Source organism: Haliotis rubra, unplaced genomic scaffold (assembly GCF_003918875.1).
Source record: "Haliotis rubra isolate DU_JTF1 unplaced genomic scaffold, ASM391887v1 Scf590, whole genome shotgun sequence".
Lineage (NCBI taxonomy): Eukaryota > Metazoa > Mollusca > Gastropoda > Lepetellida > Haliotidae > Haliotis > Haliotis rubra.
In genome coordinates, this window is record NW_025767291.1 from 220,736 (window position 1) to 245,000 (window position 24,265).

The following is a 24,265-nucleotide window of genomic DNA, read 5'->3' on the forward strand; positions in this document are numbered from 1 at the left end:
GAGTATTCAGACTATTTTGACAAATGATAACTTTCTGCATAAGATTAGATATATTGATTCACCTTTATGTTCTTTTTTTTAAAAGGTACCTGAGAGTGTTGTACATTTACTTAGTGACTGTATTCATTCAAACAGAGTGTGGAAAGATTTGGCTAAATGGTCAGAAAAGGTGGGAGAAGGATATATTAATTTCACATCAGAAGATATTATATCTGGATTCAAGGAAAAAACAATAAGCCCTTAAACGTTATCTGCTTAATTTAAAACAACATTTTATATAAATTAAAATATGAGCAGAAAGGGATTATAATCCAATTGTAAATGTATAAAAAGCCATTTAATACTAAAATACTATCAGGCATGGAGATCCATTTCATTTACATATAGTAGTCAATGTTCCTATGGTTTTGGTCATTTTTCCACAATTTGCTTACTGATGTACAAATATATAATGTATAAGCTATAATAGTTGAATATGCTAAAATATAATAGATGAGAACATTACAAGCTATTGTATGATCTATAAGTATATTTTATATGAACATGTATGACATAATGTATATCTCGGAAATAAGAAGATAAAAATGAAATAAAAAATACGTACACATCATGAAAAACGCTTTTTATGGGTGTTCTTGCACGAAACTCACGACACGTTGTGAATAAACCAATTAGTTTCTTAATCCATATACAATCATTAACTTGGTAAGCAATACATTGGTTAGATGGCGACTGACGGGATCGGATGATCAGGCTCGCTGACGTGGTTTGTCATCGTATCCCAATTGCGTAGATGATGCTCATGCTGTTGATCGCTGGATTGTCTGGTCCAAACTCGATTATTTACAGACCGCCGTCATAAAGGTGGAATATTGCTGAGTGCGGCGACGTTAAACGACCAAGCAAACAACCAACCTTCTGAAAAGTGATGGCGAGAGGTTACTGAGACGCTCGTAAAATCCCGAGGTTTAGTTGTCTGCGCCACCAGGAGTACCTTAGTTACCCATTTGCGTTGGTCCATCCTCATGATGTCAATCACTAGATTGTCTGCACGAAACTCGATTGTTTACAGACCAACGTCAAAGAGCTGGAAAATTACGGCGTTAAAAAACAAACAAAGCCTGTAAGTAATCACGGACCAGTCAAACCAGTGATTGATATTATAAGTATCTGATCCGACGGTCTTGTGTAGCACACACCCTACTCAACATGTATATGTGAAGGAATGTGTTCTTTATTTACATCCTGCACTTATCCCCACTCTTCTAAAGTCAGTTCAGTAATTCGATTCTTGCAAGACCATGATGAAAGAATGTCCTGCACGGAGATATTTTACGAACGCAGCCGATACCCCTAAGTCTTACTTGATTCCGTTTCTCAGTTTTACATCACCTTATAGCCGATGTCATCGGATCCCAATTGCGTAGATCGATGCTCATGCTGTTGATCACTGGATAGTCTGGTCCAGGCTCCATTATTTACAGATCGTCATCATACTGCTGGAATATTGCTGTGTGCGGCGTTAAACAACAACCAACCAACCAACCAACCAACCTCTACCCAAAGCATAGAAGAGCTGAGTATAAATGAGGAGTGGTGTACGTCTTAATCAGTTTGAAAAATGATTTACGTATCGCATTTTCATCACCAGATTTACAATATGCTCACTTTTCATAATCAGCAGACCAGCTTCATAAATAGTGTCAATGCTTATATGGCGACGGGGGGACTAGCACTTTGGGGAAACAAGAAAAATATCGCCTTCACTGTTTGAGAATGTTTAATACGCACGATTTTTACAACAATATACATAAAAAGCGGATCACACGTTCAGAAATCACAAGTACAATGATAAGCAGAGATGCGGGCTCAAGCATACATGAGATGAGGTGAGCTCCAGCTTTACCTCCGAGCGTTACCAACGGACGGTAGCCGTGAAGATCCTGGTTAGAGTTCGCCCTTAGCAACCCACCCATTCCTGTCGTAAGAGGCGACTGGCGGGACAGGCCGGTCAGGCTCGCTGACTTGGTTGACACATGTCATTGTATCCCAATTGTTTAGATCGACACTCATGCCGTTGATAATTGGATTGGGGGCGATGGAGTAGCCTAGTGGTTAAACCGTTCGCTCGTCAGGCCGAAGATCCGGGTTCGATTCCCCACATGGGTACACTGTGTGAAGCCCACTTCTGGTGTCCCCCGCAGTGATATTGCTAGGATATTTCTAAAAGCGGCGTAAATCCGAACTCACTACTCACTGATCACTGGATTGTCTAGCCCAGACTCAATTATTTACAGATCACCGCCATACAGCTGGAATATTTTTGAGTGCGGCGTTAAACAACAAACAAACAAACGGAAGGCTCATCCTACCCACGCCGTCCCAACACAAGCAGATAGAATACTGGACTGGCTAGCGATGTAGTCGCAAACATATGTATATAAATTGAAAACAGTGTACAGATGAAGTGACGATGGAGTTGCACTTGTCATTGTGACGTGTGGGCGTGATTAACGACAGGGGACATTCGTGTACGAAACATTAATTGTTGAAAGTGGCAGATGCACGGGCAGGCTGAAAATGTATAATGATTTGTTGATTTTGAAGGAGGTTAACGTTCAAGAAATAATTGAATAGTTTCACATGTCTTGGCTACATAGCACTAACCTTGGAATTATCAGGAGACAACTTTAAGGCTGGCCTCAGTCTGTCGGTATGATAAATATGTAAATTGTGACATCCCTTACTAATATACCTGGCTATTCCATGCATGCAATCATCAAGCGTGGATCAATTGGTTGGTGTGTATGATAGTGGATTGATGGGAGGATGGATAGAGGGATGGGTGGATGGATGGATGGGTGGATGGATCGGTTGTTTGTAGGATGCATTTGTTGGGGTTGTAGATGATTTGGTTGGGTGCTGGGTGCATGGACTGTCTGGTATATGAATGGTTGTAGATGATTTGGTTGGGTGCTGGGTGCAAGGAGTGTCTGGTGTATGATTGGTTGTAGATGATTTGGTTGGGTGCTGGGTGCAAGGACAGTCTGGTGTATGATTGGTTGTAGATGATTTGGTTGGGTGCTGGGTGCAAGGAGTGTCTGGTGTATGATTGGTTGTAGATGATTTGGTTGGGTGCTGGGTGCAAGGACAGTCTGGTGTATGATTGGTTGTAGATGATTTGGTTGGGTGCTGGGTGCAAGGACTGTCTGGTGTATGATTGGTTGTAGATGATTTGGTTGTTTGGGTGGTGACTGCTGGAGTGGTTGGTTGATGGATGGGTAGATTCATCAGATGACGGATGGATGAGTTTATGGATTTGAGTACTTCTGAACCAACAGCAAGCATAAGGAAACTGCTGAAAATATTCACTTTTAAGTTATTCAGTGTAAAAGAAAACTGTCTATGGCCCACATCATTGACTCTGAACCAAAGCTGCAATACACTCCTCATCCATAATTCCACAATGATGTCAAACAAGGATTGGATTCGAAAACACACGAATATACATTGACATATATTCAACGTCAATAACCCACAACTGTTAGCCTCAGGGGCATTATATTCTTTCTTGTCAGTTACATGTCACGTTTCAGGGTACTATCATATAGATGGATATCCTCCATGGACCTCCACACCTGCTGCCGGAATCACCTGGACATGTCTTGGGGCATTCATTGTCTCCCTTCTTGCTGTACCCACTTTTGATTTCGTTACCACAGAAACATTCGGTTCCATCCTGGAAAATAAAGTTATAAATATGTTCATAATTATTACTACATAAATGATAAGATATTAGAAATAACAAATATGTTCATAATTATTGATATATTGTATGGTAAGATATTAGAAATAATAAATAAGTTCATAATTATTGCTATGTTTTATGGTCATATGTTAGAAATAATAAATATGCACGTAATTATTACTATGTATTATGATAAGACGTTAGAAATAATAAATATGTACATAAGTATTGCTATGTATTATGTTAAGACGTTAGAAATAATATGTACATTCTTGTTACTATGCATTATGATAGAATGCTAGAAATAATAAATATGTACATAAGTATTGCTATGTATTATGATAAGACGTTAGAAATAATATGTACATTCTTGTTACTATGCATTATGATAAGATGTTAGAAATAATAAATATGTTTATAATTATTGCTATGTATTTTGGTTTAAAGTTAGAAATAATAAACATGTACATAATTATTAATATATACATTGTATTATGGTAGGATGCTAGAAACAATAAATATGTACATACATGTAATTATTAACATGTATTGTGGAAATGATAAATATGTACATAGTTAGCATGTATTATGATTTGAGATAAAAATATTTTCCATACACAGATGTACTCATGTATATATTCAATTCCAAAGATTCTTTAATCGCAATCAAGTGTTCAAAATTTGTCAAAGAAGCTTATGTGTTCCTCATTATTGTGATAGTATACCCTTCATCTGTTCAGCTTCAGAACTAGCACCACGCTGTATGTATTTATTGTTTGTAATGAATTCACTTGGACATTTGGTCTCTATACTGAATAAACTCTCGTCTATGTACAGCAGCACGTTCTAAGTATTGCTGCTTCCCGTCAAAGCACAAAGTAACATCTTGTAGCTAGGTTCTGGATTTGCCTTTTCGGGGAGGTGTACGCGATAGTTATACTCAAAGAAAAGGTGTACTCAAAGGTATACTCAGCAAAAGAAGTTAAGGATAATTTCGGGGATACTTTTCATGAAAATATTTCTTTAAACCATCTATGATCTATAACAATTTGTATCATTTTCGGATTATATGATTTTGCTCTCGTTATAGTGAGGTGGGATGCTTCTCGGAAATGTTGTAAATAGTTGGTTAGTGCCGTGTTTTTCAGACAAAGTTTTACTTTAAGTGACATGTTTTCTAATTTTTATGCAATAATTGGGGGGACAATGTTTTGTTGTTTAACGCCGCACTCATGGGGATGGACCAACACAAATGGGTAACTTAGGTAGTCCTGTTGTCGCCAACAACTGCTAAACCTCGGGATTTTACGATCGTCTCAGTAACCTCTCACCTTTACTTTTCAGAAGGTTACTTGGTTGGTTGTGGTTTTTTAACACTGCACTCAATGTAATCTGGACCGAACAATCCAGTGATCAATAGCATGAACATCGATCTACGCAATTAGGATACGATGACATGTGTCAACCACCCGATCCCCTTAGTCGCCTCTTACGACAAGCATGGGTTGCTAAAGACCAATAATAATTCGTATCTTCACGGGTGGGAAAAGAATGGTGTTCCTGAGCGTCCGAAAATCCATTACACGAGAATATAGGTTTCAGGGATAGTTGCCCTGTCTTTCTCATTTCATGCCAACCGTGTAGAATAATGTTTACCTACCCTCAAAATATTAGAATGAACTTGGTGATGTCACTTCAGAAAGGAAGAGTGTTTCTTCACCAAGGAATGGTTACATGTTCCATGATGATCAATCTCTTATCTTAATTTGAAATCAGTTAGCCATACATTTTAAACAATTTTGAGTGTGTGAGTTGGGTGTTACGCCGCCTTTAGCAATATTCCAGCAATATCACAGCCGGGGAACACCAGAATGGGCTTCACACATAGTACCCATGTTGGGATTCGAACCCGGGCCTTCGGCGTGACGAGCGAACGCTTTAACCACTAGGCTACCCCACCGCCCCTTCAAACAGATGGAAGGATACTTGAAGCAGCACTATGGTATGGTTGGTTGTCTCTTGACGAAATAATAACTTTCGTGACCCTTTTGTCAAAGTAAAATACCAGTAAGCATTTTTTTCAAAACGCCCCATTAAAGATTTAGAGGTAACAGTACAGTTTTGCTTTACTTAAAAGAAGAGATTCTGAGATGCGACCTACCTCAATTCCAAAGTGGGAATAATTGCCATAGCAATTCAGCATGCATTTCTCAGATGTCATAGTAGACCTATCGACCAAGTGACCGTATGGAAGAACACGGCCCCAATCATCGAAATAACACCCGATATACGTGCCGCATTCTGTAATAACAATAATTATTACAATTAGAAGGAAGCGTGTCAGGAAACATAACTTCAACAGACAATATTACACTCTCTCTTGGTCCGATGACACATACTACTTACCTTTCACTGATCCTGAGACGTTCACCAAAGTGCTTGTCTGAATACACAATACAAATACAGAGTCTTTCAGATCGTGTGTCATTATACTGGACATCCAGTTATATTAATTACGTGGATCAGAAAGGGGCCAAAAAGATTGTTAGGGCTTCAAGGATCAATAGTTGCTTTAAAGAAGATGAGGCTTAAGAAAAGTATATTTATCAAGCAATAAAAACTTTGAAAATACTGAAGTCGAAGGATGAGAGTGATAATGATGAGCCATCTCAAATAAAAAGAAAGGTTCCAGAAAGTTCTAGAAGGGATCGGTACCATGGGTCCGTGAATACGATCATGCCATGCATAAGAAAATAACTGTCCACTTTAGTGACATATCACACAAGACTGCCAAAACGTGTTATTAAGAAATCAAAATCAAAATCAAATAAACAACAGGGTCTGATTGTATTCGAAAATGTTCCCAAGTGCCCAAGCATTATTATGTCACTGTTTCAGTGACGGTGGGGTAGTCTAGTGGTTAACGCGTTCGCTCATCACACCGAAGACCCGGGTTCGATTCCCCACATGGTGATTACCGCCCTGATATTGCTGGACTATAGCTAAAAGAGGCGTAAAACTAAACTCACTCACTGTATCAGTTCGCTTATGGATACAGGAGGTGTTCCTCCATGGTTCGGTAAAGGCAGCACAATGCTCCTTCCCAGGAAAGCAGAGAGGTTCACGTATCTCGAAGAGACGGGGGGAAATACAACTTTTACAGGGCGTATGACAAACCTCGTGTCACTGCACTGCTGTTCCGATATTATGATTTTTAGAGATCGGAACGGGGCGAGGAAAGGATGTTTGGAATGCAAGGGGATCAAAATATATTTTGGAAGAGGCCGAAACATGTCACTGTAACCTTGACTACAAGAGCTCATGAGTGGATTCTGAAGTCACTTGGTTGTACTGACATTCATTTATTCAAGTCTTTACTGAACTAGAGAAGTTGATGAGGCCAGAGTCTATTCCAATCAAAAGGGGAATATTCCAAGGATACTTGCTTTGTTCGTTGCTTTTTTGTTTGTTTTTAACTCAAATGGATTTTCTGCTCAATAGGGAGGAGAGTTACCGGCCTAACCTGACATGTACAACACAGTTCCCCAACAGCGCTGGCTCATCTCCTTTACAAAGATTACACCGCGCTCCGACACCAATCTGAAATGGCAGGTTCTCCTTGTCGAGACCAGTTCTAATGACATAGGCATGATATTTGGACTCTGCATATGCAATACTTATCTTTGGAATCATGCCAAGGTAAATAATTATGGTTTGGTCAAGTGTGTGTGTGTGTGTGTGTGTGTGTGTGTGTGTTTGTGTGTGTGAATCTAGACACCAGAATCTAGACACCAGAATCTAGAGACAAGAATCTAGAGACAAGAATCTAGACACCAGAATCTAGACACCAGAATCTAGAGACAAGAATCTAGAGACAAGAATCTAGACACCAGAATCTAGACACCAGAATCTAGAGACAAGAATCTAGACACCAGAATCTAGACACCAGAATCTAGAGACAAGAATCTAGACACCAGAATCTAGACACCAGAATCTAGAGACAAGAATCTAGACACCAGAATCTAAAGACAAGAATCTAGACACCAGAATGTAGAGACAAGAATCTAGACACCAGAATCTAGAGGCAAGCATCTTGAGACAAGAATAATTCTTTACCGTTGTTGTTTACTGACAGACTCGTGACTGCACAGTCGTACGTCATAGTAGTCATTGGAGTTGTTGTAGTTGTAGTGGTACTTGTACTTGTACTGGATGTGGAGGTTGTTGTCACGGTCGACGTAGCAGTAGAGGTTGTAGGCACGGGTGTAGAAGTTGTAGGCGCGTGTGTAGAAGTTGTAGGCACGGATGTAGAAGTTGTAGGCACGTCTGTAGAAGTTGTAGGTACGGTTGTAGAGGTAGTAGCAACCGAGGAAACACCTGGTGTCGTTGCCACAGCAGTGGTGGGTGAGTTTGTTGTAGTTAAAGCTTCTGTTGTAGTGGCTGTAGGCGTCGATTGGGCAGCTGTCGACTGGGAGGGTGTGGCAAGTGTTGTCGTCACGGGAGTTGCAGGAGAAGTCGATGGCACGTTGAATGCCGATGTTTCGGTGGATGACGTTGTGACTGAAGTTGTGCTAGCTGTTGAAGCTGTTGTTCCGAGAGTCATCCCAAGGCAAATATGGGTCGATCCTGCTTCAACAGGAACACAGATCTGGTGGATACCACAAACTCGACTTCCACACATGTCTTTCCGAGGAGTTGCCTGTAAACAAAAGTCACATTGTTTGATTCATGTCATTGCGTTCATTCACCTTTCCAAACATCTTTATGCACGTGACACTGTCTGCATCTATGCTGTCCGTAGCACATGCTTCTGAAAAATATTTACACTGTCCACCGTTACACCCTTATGCACAGTATATAAACTGATGTCATGGCAATCTTGCTTTGCATTTGGGTGATGATGTCCTCCTCAGCGCGGAACCTGAGTTTGACACATCCCCAATCGTAAAGAAAACCTGTTCTCTAGGCCCTGCCTCCCGAGCATATCCACCCATGGAGATCTGGGTTAGAACTGATCTTCAGTAACCCATGCTTGTCGTAAGAGTCGACCAGCGGAATCGGGTAATCAGGCTCGCTGGCCTGGTTGACACATGTCACCGTAGTCCAGTTGTGTAGATCGATACTCGCTGTTGATAACGGGATTGTCTGTTCCAGACTCGATTATTTACAGACCGCCGCCATATAGCTGGAATATCGTTGTGTCCGGCGTAAAACTCACAAGTATAACCAAAATGTTTTAGCGTCAAAAGTCGTATCAAATTTTAAGGCGTGGGATGTCCAGTTTTGGATATGCTGTCTGCTGTATTAGCTGCAGTAAACTCTAGTGGAGTCGTAGTGTGGGTACAATGTGTGAGCATTCCAAACCTTGTCTGAATTAGTAAATAACTCCCTTCGGGATCATACAACTCTTGCAGCCACTAGGCGCACCGAGTTAATGTGGCTTTCCCATCCTCACGAGGTACCCATTCACAGCTGGGTGGACTGGACACATAGTCACAGTACTTTGTCCAAGTTTACTGCACGTTGATGTACCCGCAACTAGGTGTTTGCACGTATTCATGTGGCCACCATCTGGTCATATACCAACGGATTCGTGGGTTCTTTTAAATGCACAGGGTTGTGTACTGTACACTAGAGGCTGTGACAACACTGAAAGAACCTGCACGCAAAGTTGACTCCAAGGTTTTTTACACCCGGTCACAGGTGGGCTCCATCCCGTCACCTCAAGTTCGCTGGATCATTAGCCTGGCGCCTTAGCCAGCTCGCCCACCACGTCCCCGATGCTGCAATGTCTACTAAACAGTTCACTTTAAGTAACTTATCAACAGAAGAATTGTGAGTGTGTCTCGATACGCTATTCATTTCTTCATACAACAAGTAAGTTTTGTTTTATCACACTTGTCACTCTTCCTTTTCTCAACAACATATACTCATGCCAATAATGGTTGTCACCCCTCCCCACCCCAACCCCACACACACCACCCCACCCCACACCCTCTCTCCAATAAAAAAAATTGAAGGGGGTGACAACCTTTAATCATTTATTTGTTATTGCTACTCAGCCTTGTCTTACTGAACGTAGGGCGGTGGGGTAGCCTAGTGTTTAAAGCGTCCGCTCGTCACGCTGAAGATCCGGGTTCGATTCCCCACATGGGTGCAATGTGTGAAGCCCATTTCTGGTGTCCCCCGCCGTGATATTGCTCGAATATTGCTAGAAGCGGCGTATAACAATACTCACACTTACTGAACGTGATCTACAGGAACATTCATTTCATATTTTTATACAATACTGACGTACTTCACACAAACTATACATTTGCTCTAACGTTGCCATTCTGGAAACTCGATATATTGACATGGGTTTTGCTATATTCGGAACATATAAGAGCAGGTCGTGTTTAGTAGTAGAAGTCTCAGCCAGGGAATATGCGCATTGGCGTTACATTTCCGAAGATTTACTTTTGGAATGAACGTTTGCATGTTATAGGGAACGTTTTTACCGAAAGGCCAATCTCGCCTCTTACGACGAGCATGGGTTACTGAGGTTTATTCCCATAACACAGTACTCCCAAAAGGCAGAATTCCCAAAAAGCAGATAAAAATAGCACACTAATTAATTGGGTCATGCTGGTTGGACCTAATTGGGCCAAATTAATGAATGGACTGGTCCACTCCCCTTCAGTAAGGGTTACCGCTATTTTAAGTCACTGAGTGTCAGTGCGCAACAACAACACTGTTTTGAAACACTGTTTAAGAATAAATCAGCTGATTCAAGCAATGTTCTCAAACACTAATACTTCCTTTCCTGGACGGCTTATTGTATGCTAAAAACAATGAATGAAAGTGTGTACTGGAGGTGTGTGGACAGATCATGCAGTGGCACATGATTGAAGTTTCGGAGAGAGCGAAATTTGCGCAGATCACGTCTTCCATCCAAGAAGGCTTGAATAACAAAGAGAAAGAACAACGCCCTGTCTGACACAAGGAACAGCTTCACCGCCGTGAAAAGACACCCCTTCAGCACCTGGATGCAGTTGGTCTACTGATTATGAGCAAGTGATGGGTATGAAAGAAAAACAGTGACTGTGATAAACTAGGAATGATTGACATTGTTGTGAGTGAGTGAGTGAGTTGGTTTTTACGCCGCTTTTAGCAATATATCTTTCGAGGGCGGTGGGGGTAGCCTTTTGGTAATTTTAAGCGTTCGCTCGTCACGCCGAAGACCCGGGTTCGATTCCTTTCATGGGTACAATATACGAGGCCCATTGTCCCCTGCTGAGATATTGCTGGAATGTTGCTAAAAGCAGCGTAAAACTAAACTCACTCACATCATCGTTCCGTGATAACAATTCACTTTTAAACCGTTACAGCCAATTCCATTTATATGTATAACGTTGTACCATGGGCCGATGGCCTACATTTACACGAATAAAGACTATACTATACTATTTATAAGTTAAAACCAATCACATATTTACTTGGGAAAATGGAACAAACAATATCCAGTTAAGCTAATTAGTTCACAGTAATTATAAACATCATATACATGCCACATTTTACGTCCCATACTTTGAGTCCAAACAATCATCTAAAGCCCTGTTCCCCGGCAGTGCACCGGTAACAAGTGAATTGAAGTAATTATACTAACGACATCCATGTTGAGGGAACGTGTCAGCTTGCGAAATAGTGTTTTATTAATTAGCCTGACCGTCAGCGTAATGAGGTTAATGGATTCTTTTGATTGGTTGGTTGGTTTTGTTTAACGCCACACTATGCAATATTCCAGCTATTTAGCAGCGGTCTGTAAATAACGAGTCTGGACAAAACAATAACTGGTCTTCGGCGACCCATGCTTGTCGTAACAGGCGACTAACGGGATCGGATGGTCAGGCATTGATCTGATCACGAGAGCATACTTAATAACTGCACAGTTTTTAGAAGAATACTGGTATCATTACATTGCATTAACTTTTTAAACTTAATGATATTTGGATATTGATCAAAATTTGGTAGATAAAAACTACGTAACATAACACATGCATCACAGACAAAATGAAAATGTAATTCATCCTCTGGGATATTATTGTTACACATTTTACATATTGTTGAGGCATAATTTTCATCTTTTCGTCTTACATTACAAAGAAGGGGTAGGTGATGAAGTCTAAGTAAACATAAATATCGTCTATATTCTTTAAAATGAACATTTAAAACATAAAACTCGACATCTAATAAAGATTTATTGGTCTTGTTGTACGCTAAATGCATTGATTCATTAATTCTACTCACTGTGGTTTGCCCCTTTACATGAAAAGCCATGCAGTTAATCACTTAACATTGAATTAAAAGTATGCAGTTAATCTATTTGTTAACTTTCTTTCGTTCTTCAAACTGATATATATATCTATAGTATTTTGCATGCAAATCTGATATAACCCTTATCTGGAGATGTGTTTCGTCCACACCGTGTTTTAACGAATTCCACAATGTGGTTGCATGCCTGGAGTACCACAAGGATCTGTCTTAGGCCCGCTGATTTTGGATTGTTTATATCAACGATATAGTTGAATTCATAGATAGTAACATCAGATTCCTTGCAGATGACACACATCACTACATGTAGTTGTTGAAGACCCTCTCACTGAAACCTGCGTTCCAAATAAAGACCTGAGTAGAAAATGCACCTGGTCCGAAAAGTGGCTTAACATCAACTCCTATTCCAAAACTGTATTTCAAACATCTTGGTCGTGTCGACCGCCTCCGTGGTGTAGTGGTTAGAGCGTCCGCCCGGAGAGCGGAAGGTTGCAGGGTCGATCCCCGACCGCGTCATACCAAAAGACGTTAAAATATGGTACTTGTCGGTCCCTGCCTGGCGCTCGGCATTAATGGGTACAACAAGGACTGGTCGGCTCGGAGTCAGTATAATGTGTCTGAGTGGGGTATTCATGCTTCACTGCGGCATGGTATCTCAGTGAGCTAGCACTATAAACCAGTTTCAGTCTGGGCTAGTACAAGCAGCCGCACATACACATACACACGCATGCACGTCGTCATGTGACCGAAATATTCTCCAGCGCGACGTTAAACCCAATTTCACCTCGCCTCTTGGTCGTGTATTCCGTGGATACTGCTCGTGAAATGACGTACTCCAATGACGTACTCCAATGACGTACTCTAATGACGTACCATGCAAAGACTGGAAACCACGTATGAATCATTTATCTGGGACAAATGCTCAAAGAAACAGTCATACATACATCACGATCTAGATGCACTTCGAACCATATGAGTGAGTGAGTGAGTAAGTTTAGTTTTACTTCGTTTTTAGCGTTTTGTAGAAAATCGAACCCGCTTAACCACTATTCTACTCCACTGCCCTTATATACAACGAAACAACCTTTAAGCCACTAAGCGGAAGAAGATACATCCACGAACTATCAGCTTTTTAAAAAGTGATCAATAATCTTGTACCTGACTATCATTGCTTGAACGTTGATAAGAATCTTACCACCGCAGAAAGAGTAAGGCGTTGCGAAGTATCAAGTGCAAAACAACAAGTTACTCTCCTTCCAGACACGGAAAAGCTTTAAGGCACTTCGCGAGACCTTAGTACTTCCGATGACAAACAACGTTTCAAACCTTCTCGAATGGTCTCATAGTTGTCAGTTGACAGTAAGGAACCGATAATCCTTGCAGGAATAACAAATTTCCGATCTAACCATCCCCAAATTAGCCAACTATTACGGCTGTCAACAGCTGTGACAGCCAAGCATGGTTGTACACTTGGTCCGATCTAGTAAATTCATTTTGGCGTTCGCGCAATTTGGAACCAGAACTGGTTCTTGAAGATACGGGGTGATTAAAGCGTTCGTTCGTCACGCCAAAGGCCCGAGTTCGATTCCCCACATGGGTACAATATGTGAAGCCCATTTCTGGCGTCCCCCGCCGTGATATTGCTGGAATATTGCTAAAAGCGGCGCAAAACCCAGCTCAATCACTCACTCACCTGAATATACGCTTGTCACCGGAATATGGTACTGGAAGTGAACTCGGCCCCGTCTCGCATATCGCAAGTTGGGTCTCGCAAAGGGAGCCGGGAACCAGCTTAGTACCGGAAGTGGTGGTGGTGGTGGTGGAATTGGGTTTAACGTCGTGCTTGAGAATATTTCTCTCATATGACGACGTGCTTGCGTGTGTATGTGTATGTGCGGCTGCTTGTACTAGCCCAGACTGAAGCTGGTTTTATAGTGCTAGCCCACTGAGATACCATGCCGCAGTGAAGCATGAATACCCCACTCAGACACATTATACTGACTCCGAGCCGACCAGTCCTTGTTGTACCCATTAATGCCGAGCGCCAGGCAGGGACCGACAAGTACCATATTTTAACGTCTTTTGGTATGACGCGGTCGGGGATCGAACCCGCGACCTTCCGCTCTCCGGGCGGACGCTCTAACCACTACACCACAGAGGCGGTAGCGCCTCACAAGACTTACAGGCCCTATAGTAGACCTACTCAATAACAATCGTGTTGGAACTGCCTTGTGTCTCTGAACAGGAACAATGTGTTCTATGGATAGACAACTTCTTTATTGCAACGGGTGCTTCGTTTCGGTGCAGATGCTACCACTGTTATCAAGCAAGTGATACCCAACATTAGGAATGTCATAGAGCAAACCATTTCAGTAAGTTTCTTTCAAACTTCATACGTTCAAACGACCTAGCTAATTGTTTCAATGTGTGTCCAAAGTAGGTCGAAACTATATCTACTTTGTCTGTTCAGTGCATGCAGCAAACATTCGGTATGTGCCCTCTTATAAACATCCTCCGGACAGGACCTTTAATTCACAATGATATCAGTAAATGTCAATTAACACCTCCCTACGTCGCCGGATCTTACGTATGTACATGTGCATAGGTCAGTGACCTTGCACAACGTGGCGTAATGTCCCTGTGTTTTAAACCTGACTGATATGATCAGTCAGAGAGACGGTCTCCGTGCACAGGTGACGGATAAGATCATCGACAGAAGCGGACGGATTGTTCGACAATGGCGTCGGCCAAGGACTACGTTGACGATGAAGAATCGCCGTCAGATTTCCGTCTGTGCTCGTAAGTGACAGAGCGGGTCTCCACACCGGGAACATTGACCACTCGGTCCCGGTGTGCGTTCTGTCACGTTATTACCATCAACTTGTACCATTTTGACCATTACTCCCCAACCATAATAAACTTGGCTGCTGTCATCATCAACTCTACCGCTGACCTTTTGTCTTTCGTCCGTCCAACATCCTGAACTACCTTCCGAGAGAGTACCCCCCAGCGTACGCTCTTTGTCATAAACAAGGGGCATATATACATGAAGGATATTAGAGCTTATACAGTTAGCTTGTGTGTATGGTCTGGGGAACACACGTCAATGGGCAGCCCATTAAGTATAGATTTACGTAGTTGTTTATTCTTACGGTTCGTTATTTCTGTGATTGATCAATGTGTCTCTAACTTGAACGGCTCACGCAAAGGTCAAGGTCATTCGTTGTGGATCTCGGCAAGTTAAACACGCGTTTTCAACGGGTGCTCAACCTGTGCGCAAGACGCTGAACGTCAGAGAGGGAGAGAGAGAGAGAGAGAGAGGGAGGGAGAGAGAGAGAGAGAGACTGAAGGGGTGAGGGATTTATCTTCTAGGCAGTAGTGTATGATATCACTTCTGGTTCTTCTTAAGTAGAGTAAACAATTCGAATTTGGACCAGGCAATCCAGTGATTGGCACCATGCGTTACCATGGCAGGCCAAATGTTTATGAATCACAGTGAATCATAATGCTAGGACGTGATACCACATGGCACCCGTCATGTACATATCCTAAGTCTAGTCAATTGTTCCCCTAAAATATTTCGGGAATGCATGGTGTAAGTCAAAGTAGGGGATCAAAACCGACGAGGACAAGCCTCCTCTCTGAATCCCTCTTTGTAAAGCACTCACCGTCAAGCATATGTTGCTTGACTGGGTCAACTTCGCAGTTGTAATGGATTCACATCATCAAGCAATATTTGAAAGAAATTTGACGTTATCATAAACTGTAAATATGTATGTGTGTATAACACAGTGCTTGTTTTAAAATTTGAGCTCATAGCCCCTGTATCAAATAGTAAATGCTCTCGGTATAGCCCATGTTATAAATTGTAAAAAGATATTGCCATTGCCCGTGTTTTATGTTGAAAAGAATGTTGCTATAGTCCAGGGCCCCGTTCCTCAAAGCGATCGTAGCGCTACGACTGTCGTAAGTCTATGTTAAAGTATGGGAGTTACGATCACCTTAGCGCTACGATCGCTTTCAGGAACGGGGCCCAAGACAATACCATTGTAATGCTAAATTGTGTCTATTCAAACTTGTGTTTACTTGTGTATGGGGGGTGGGGTGGGGTGGGGTGTGTGAGCGTGGTTACCATTGTGGTTCGCTCGACACGCTCGTCACATGGGTACAGTGTGTGAAGTCCATTCCTGGGGTCCCCCGCCGTGATATTCCTGGAATGTTGCTAAAAGCGGAGTTAAACTACGGTTCTGACGAATTCAACAGGGAGTACTCAGGGATCGTTCATAATTTATGGCTAGAGGGGTGATGATGATTTTTATGGAGAAGCATGTACAATGTGAATGATTCCCCTCCCCACCCCGCCTAAAATTTATGCACGAAATAAGCGACCCCCCTGCATGTCATGTACAAACTCAATGACCCCCCTCCTCCCATAATTTCTAAGCATAGTATGTAACAAATTTGTATGTACAAAATTGCTGCCCCACCCCTAGTACATGTGTACAAAATTGCTGACACCCACCCCTAGCTCCCCAGAACAAAATGGTGTACCCAATTAAAATCATCATCACCCCCACCACCATCACCACCACCCCCACCCCACCCCCACCCCCCGCCATAAATTATTGACAGTCCCTGATTCGAGTTCGTTATAACGGCAGTTCCTTAGACGCATTTCGATTTAAAGTTACATCGAGTTTCAGAACAAACCAGTTCGTTATATCCGCGAGTTCGACAAAAGCGTGTTAATACTCAGATGTTATTGTAACTGAAATTCTGAAAGCGGAATAAATCACAACTCGTACGTGAACTCTTTTCAGTTGTTTAGAGTGAGTCAGTCAGTCAGTCAGTCAGTCAGTCAGTCAGTCAGTCAGTCAATTCAGTTTTACTCCGCTTTTAGCAATATTCCAGCAATATCACGGCGCGGGGACATCAGAAATGGGTTCACGCATATTACCATGTAGGGAATCGAACCCGGGTCTTCAGCGTAACGAACGAACGCTTCAACCACCTGTTTAGAGCTAGGATCCGTTGGAGACACCAGAATAGCTGAACTTCGATTGAGATCCTGTCTCTTGGAACGCTTCGTATAATATTACCTGCAAGCACTGAGACGTAATTGGTTTATATTGAGTTTATACACCATATTGTTTTCCACCACGATGGTGATGGTGTTGTACAAATACGTTACATCGATAGACAGATAGAATATGTGTGGGTTTATTGGCCATGCTTATGGAATACTAGAAGGGACATTGTCGCGTTGTCGCATTGTCGCGTTGTCGCCCTCTCAAATACAAGCAAAATTAAACAAAACGCGACACGCGACATCGCGACAACGCGACATTTCGCCCATTTGTCGCATTGCCGCGATGTCGCGTGTCGCGTTTAGAATAATATATTTTTCATTCCTCCAAAGGGCGACGCGACATAGCGACAATTTTCAAGGTCAAAATATGTCGCGTTGTCGCGCGTCGCCCTATGTAAGATATCTGTAAAACAGCCTAAAAATTTACTAAAACGCGACACGCGACAATGCGACAACGCGACATTTCATCAAAATGTCGCGTTGTCGCATTGTCGCGCTTTGTTAAAATATTGAGTATAGTATGTATTATAACATATGACTAAAACGCGACGCGCGACAATGCGACATATTATATGTCGCATTGTCGCGTCGTCGCGTTTTCGCCCTTTCGATTTACCGGTGCGCATGTGTAGAAAGTCAATTAGTCTACGCATGCGCAGACAATGTTATACTCTATTTCAGACTTCACTGGTCTTTTGTTACCTCAATGGTTTTACAATGAAATAGTGCTCGTAATGGCAATGGGGGCTGCATTTCTTGAACTTAATGGAAATCTTTCATTGTTGCTTTATTATTTTATATATTGTAACTGTGTATAGCCAATCAAGTGTGTTTTAGCAGCCATACAAATTATTAGCGCTACTATTCATTGTAATCACGGCACACGGTGGCTCTGTCATTCAAGGCGAGGCAATTTGCTATGCTGGGTTGTGTCTCTTATTCACACTAGATAACTATGATCATAGGTTCGAATCCCAGCACCATACACATTCATCACTTTGAACATTTCACCTATATCAAACTCACAGGTTCTGAAAAACTCAAATATTGTTAAAATTCAGGCCACATCGGCATAAACATCAGGTGAAGTCCTCCAATGGGTCACTATGTTCCACAGTGTGGCTCCTGACAGTGTTTCTTGGTACAATCCTGTCCGACGCTGATGAATTTGTCCGACATCTGCCTCTGTTCAACCAGCAGTGGATGGATACCAGGCAGAATGAGATGGTAATACCACTTAACCATCCAGCACCTCAAAGACAGTTTAGGCCGGCTTTGAACGTGATATTCTTCTTTGGAAAACGCCATACAAATGGACTGTTATCATTATGATATTAGAAACGATGAAATCGCTTAGCAGAGTTGCGTACCCTTGGAGAGGTAGAAACCAACCCTCCCTCTCTCACTCCTCTCTGCTCCGCTCCTCTTCTCTCCGCTCCGCTCCTCTCCTCTCGGCTCCTCTCCGCTCCTCTCCTCTCTACTCCTCTCCGCTCCGCTCCTCTCCGCTCTTCTCCTCTCCTCCTCTCCGCTCTGCTCCTCCTCCTCCTCTCCTCTCTCCTCTCCTCTCCTCTCTACTCCTCTCCTCTCGGCTCCTCCCCTCTCCTCACCTCTCCTCTCCGCACCTCTCCTCTCCGCTCATCTCCTCTCCTCTCCTCTCCACTCCTCTCCTCTCCTCTCCACTTTCACTCCCTCACTCACTCAATGTTTACGGAACTTGTTAAATTAGCAAGATATTTCATTACAATAATGTGTTCCGATGTCTGTTTTTCAATTCTATTTGAATCCTATATTATTTATAATAATAATAATAATAATAATAATATACCAAGCGATACACATGTACTTGTATCGTTTCAAACATACACCTACTCAGTCATAATAATTTTCAGCAAAATGGCCAGTTTCAACACATCCATTCCATTAACCAAGAACTCTTAACCCACAGACTTCACGGCCACATTTATTATTACTCTGAGTTCGATCCTGTGTATCTTAGCCCTTTAAAACATCTAAACATAATCATCCTTGTAATAGTTTTGAAATTCCACGGTAGCTAATAAAACGCGACGCGACAATGCGACAACGCGACATTTTGATGAAATGTCGCGTTGTCGCGCGTCACGTGTCGCGCTATATTAAAATATTGAGCATAGTATGTTTTATAACGTATTTGACTAAAATGCGACACGCGACAATGCGACAACGCGACATTTTGATGAAATGTCGCGTTGTCACGCGTCTGTGTCGCGCTTTGTTAAAAATATTGAGCATAGTATGTATTATAACGTATTTGACTAAAACGCGACACGCGACAATGCGACATTTTGATGAAATGTCGCGTTGTCACGCGTCGCGTGTCGCACTGGATTAAAATATTGAGGATAGTATGTATTATAAGGTATTTACTAAACCGCGACGCGACAATGCGACAACGCGACATTTTGATGAAATGTCGCGTTGTCATACGTCATGTCGCGCTATTAAAATATTGAGGATTGTATGTATTATAAGGTATTTACTAAAACGCGACGCGCGACAATGCGACAACGCGACATTTTCATGAAATGTCGCGTTGTCGCGCGTCGTCGTGTCGCGCTATTTAAAGTATTGAGTATAGTATGTATTATAACGTATTTACTAAAACGCGACAGCGACAATGCGACAACGCGACATTTCATCAAAATGTCGCGTTGTCTAAATTGTCGCGTTATCTGTTCTATTATAGCGGATTTTATAAACTATCACCAGCATGATTACTTTTCGATGTTTGGAGTGGAGTTGAGCGGCGTGAAATGAGTGAGTGACTGAGTGAGTGAGCGTAGCGTGGAGTGGAGCGGAGTGAATAGGAATGAGTGAGTGAGTGAGTGGATCGGGGAGTGGAGTGTGTCAGTGAGTCAGTGAGCGGAGGGTAGAGGAGTGATGCGGAGTGGAGTGGAGCGGAAGGGAGTGAAGTCGAGTGAGTGAGTGGAGCGGGGAGGGGAGGCGGAGTGAGTGAGTGGAGAGGGAGCGGGGAGTGGAGCGGAGTGAGTGGGTGGAGTGGAGTAGAGTAGAATGAGTGACTGAGTGAGTGGAGTGGGGAGTGAGTGAGCGGAGCGGAGTGGAGCGGAGAGGAGTGCGTGGGTGGAGAGGGAGCGGGGAGTGGAGCGGAGTGAGTGGGTGGATTGAAATGAGTGAACGGAGTGGAGTTAGTGATTGAAGCGGAGTGGAACGCAGTGAGTAAGTGAGCGGAGAGGGGGAGAGGAGCGGAGTGACTGAGTGAGTGGAGCGGAGTTGAAAGGAGCGGAGCGGAGTGAGTAAGTGGTGCGGGGAAGGGGCGGAATGAGAGACTAAGTGAGTGAGTGAGTAGAGCGGGGAGCGGAGAGGAGTGAGTGGGTGGATTGGAGCGGCGTGAAATGAGCGAGTGAGTGAGTTAGTGAGTGAGCGTAGCGTGGAGTGGAGCGGAGAGGAATGAGTGAGTGAGTGGAGCGGGGAAGGGAGTGAGTCAGTGAGCGGAGTGGAGTGGAGCGGAGAGAAGTGGAGTGAGTGGAGCGGGGAGGGGAGAGAGTGAGTGAGTGAGTGGAGAGGCATTGGGGAGTGGAGCGGAGTGAGTGAGTGGGCGAAGTGGAGTGGAATGAGTGAGTGAGTGATACATACTGTACATAATATTTTAACAAAACGCGACACGCGACAATGCGACAACGCGACATTTCATCAAAATGTCGCGTTGTCGCATTGTCGCGTGTCGCGTTTCATTAGTTATGGCGGATTTTATCACAAGCATGATTACTTTTCGATGTTTGGAGTGGAGTTGAGCTGAGCGGGACGGAGTGGAGTGAGTGAGTGAGCGGAGCGGGGAGTGGAGTGGAGGGAGGGAGCGAGCGAGCGAGCGAGGGTTGATTTCTGGCACTCCAAGGGTACGCAACTCTGCCAAGCGATTCGACCGCTTTTAATCATAATCATAATCATAGAACCAAGAACAATATCACGTTCAAAGTCGACCAAAACTGTCTTTGAGGTTCTGGATGGTTAAGTGATATTACCATGTCATTCTAGTTGGTATCCATCCACTGCTGGCTGAACAAGTTCATCAGCGTCGGACAGGACTGTACTGAGAATGTCTCAGAAGAGCCGCACTGTGGAACATAGTGACCCATTCGTGGACATCACTTGATGTTTCTGCCGATGTGGCCTGAATTTTAACAATATTTGAGTTTTTTCACAACCTGTGAGCTTGATATTGGTGAAATGTCCAAAGTGACGAGTGTGTATGGTGCTGGGATTAGAACCTATGATCATAGCTTTCTGGTGTGACTAAGAGACACAACTCTGCTCAGCAAATTGCCCAGCCTTGAATGACACAGTCGCCGTGTGCCGTGATTACAATGAATAGTAGCGCTAATAATTTGTCTTGATGCTAAAACACACTTGATTGGCCAAATACATTTACAATATATACAATAATTTTCAAAGCAACAATGAAAGATTTCCATTAAGTTCAAGAAAAGCAGCCCCCATTGTGATTACGCGTACTACTTCATTGGAGGTAACAAAATACCACTGAAATGTGTAATAGAGTATAACATTTCCTGCGCATGCGTAGACTCATTGACTTTCTACGCATGCGCACCGGTAATCGAAAAGGGCGAAAACGCGACGCGACAATGCGACATAAAAATGTCGCATTGTCGCGTGTCGCGTTTTAGTCAATTTTAGGCTTCTTTTACACATCTTAGATAGGGCGACGCGCGACAATGCGACATATTTTGACCTTGAAAATTGTCGCTATGTCGCGTCGTCGTCCCTTGGAGGAATAGAAAAATATTATTCAAAACGCGACACGCGACTTCGCGACAATGCGACAAATGGGCGAAATGTCGCGTTGTCGCGATGTCGCATGTCGCGTTTTGGTTTATTTTGCCTCACTTTACTTGTTTTTGACAACGCGACAATGCGACATAGCGACAATGTCCCTTACAGTATTCCATACATGCTGCAGCTGGCTGTGAGGTTAATGTTTAATGTACAGATGCGTAATTTATGACTGAAGGTACCAGGTGACCCTTTGGAGAGAACTGTGTATTGTGTTGAAGTGTTTGTTGATAACGATCGTATATAGTACTTTGTGTAGTACTGTATATAGTACTGAGTATAGTGGTTTGTGTAGTATTGTATATAGTACTTTGTGTAGTATTGTATATAGTACTGAGTATAGTGGTTTGTGTAGTATTGTATATAGTACTTTGTGTAGTATTGTATATAGTACTGAGTATAGTGGTTTGTGTAGTATTGTATATAGTACTTTGTGTAGTATTGTATATAGTACTGAGTATAGTGGTTTGTGTAGTATTGTATATAGTACTTTGTGTAGTATTGTATATAGTACTGAGTATAGTGGTTTGTGTAGTATTGTATATAGTACTTTGTGTAGTATTGTATATAGTACTTTGTGTAGTATTGTATATAGTACTGAGTATAGTGGTTTGTGTAGTATTGTATATAGTACTTTGTGTAGTATTGTATATAGTACTGAGTATAGTGGTTTGTGTAGTATTGTATATAGTACTTTGTGTAGTACTGTATATAGTACTGAGTATAGTGGTTTGTGTAGTATTGTATATAGTACTTTGTGTAGTATTGTATATAGTACTTTGTGTAGTATTGTATATAGTACTTTGTGTAGTATTGTATATAGTACTGAGTATAGTGGTTTGTGTAGTATTGTATATAGTACTTTGTGTAGTATTGTATATAGTACTAGAGTATAGTGGTTTGTGTAGTATTGTATATAGTACTTTGTGTAGTACTGTATATAGTACTGAGTATAGTGGTTTGTGTAGTATTGTATATAATTACTTTGTGCAGTTACTGTATATAGTACTGAGTTTAGTGGTTTGTGTGAGTATCATTATATAGTACTTTGTGTAGTATTGTATATAGTACTAAGTATAGTGGTTTGTGTAGTATTGTATATAATTACTTTGTGTAGTATTGTATATAATTACTGAGTATAGTGGTTTGTGTAGTATTGTATATAGTACTTTGTGTAGTACTGTATATATAATTACTGAGTATAGTGGTTTGTGTAGTATTGTATATAGTACTTTGTGCAGTATTGTATATAGTTACTGAGTATAGTGGTTTGTGTAATTATTGTATATTGTATATAGTACTTTGTGTGTAGTATTGTATATAGTACTGAGTATAGTGGTTTGTGTAGTATTGTATATAGTACTTTGTGTAGTATTGTATATAGTTACTTTGTGTAGTTTGTATATAATTACTATGTGTAGTATTGTATATATTACTTTGTGTAGTAATGTATATAGTACTTTGTGTAGTATTAATATATAGTTACTTTGTGTAGTATTGTATATAGTACTTTGTGTAGTATTGTATATTGTACTTTGTGTAGTATTGTATATAAGTACTATGTGTAGTATTGTATATATTACATTGTGTAGTATTGTATATAGTTACTTTGTGTAGTATTAGTATATAGTACTTTGTGTAGTATTGTATATAATTACTTAGTGTAGTTTTATATATAATTACTATGTGTAGTATTGTATATAGTACTATGTGTGAGTATTGTATATTGTACTTTGTGTAGTATTTCATATAGTTACTTAGTGTAGTTTTGTATATAGTACTATGTGTGTAGTATTGTATATAGTACTATGTGTAGTATTATTATATTATTACTTAGTGTAGTATTGTATATAGTACTTAGTGTAGTATTGTATATTGTACTTTGTGTAGTATTGTATATAGTACTATGTGTAGTATTGTATATATTGTACTTAGTGTAGTATTGTATATATTACTTAGTGTAGTATTGTATATAGTTACTTAGTGTTGTATTGTATATTGTACTTTGTGTAGTATTGTATATAGTACTATGTGTAGTATTGTATATTATTATTACTTAGTGTAGTATTATATATAGTACTTAGTGTAGTATTATATATTGTACTTTGTGTAGTGTGCATTTTGTACTTTGTGTAGTATTGTATATTGTACTTGAGTGTAGTATTTTAAATTGTACTTGGTGTAGTATTGTATATTAGTACTTTGTGTAGTATTGTATATAGTACTTTGTGTAGTATTGTATATAGTACTTTGTGTAGTATTGTATA

At 41.4% G+C, this 24,265-nt stretch overlaps 1 protein-coding gene and 1 long non-coding RNA gene across 2 annotated transcripts in view; one reads left to right on the forward strand and one right to left on the reverse strand.

The window, feature by feature from the left end:
* Positions 1-3,415: 3,415 nt before the first annotated feature.
* LOC124255051 (integumentary mucin C.1-like) overlaps positions 3,416-24,265 on the reverse strand; it is a 44,490-nt gene continuing 23,640 nt past the window's right edge. Inside the window, exons 2-4 of the mRNA XM_046688891.1 lie at positions 7,865-8,447; positions 5,910-6,049; positions 3,416-3,739 (exon numbers count right to left, since the gene is read on the reverse strand). Coding sequence (XP_046544847.1) covers positions 3,593-3,739; positions 5,910-6,049; positions 7,865-8,447 — 870 coding nt within the window. The 3' untranslated portion in view covers positions 3,416-3,592. The remainder of the gene's footprint in view (positions 3,740-5,909; positions 6,050-7,864; positions 8,448-24,265) is intronic.
* On the forward strand, positions 8,367-12,769 carry LOC124255052. Its single transcript, XR_006892613.1, has 3 exons — positions 8,367-8,449; positions 11,690-11,696; positions 12,758-12,769. It is a non-coding gene; the product is annotated as an uncharacterized LOC124255052 (long non-coding RNA).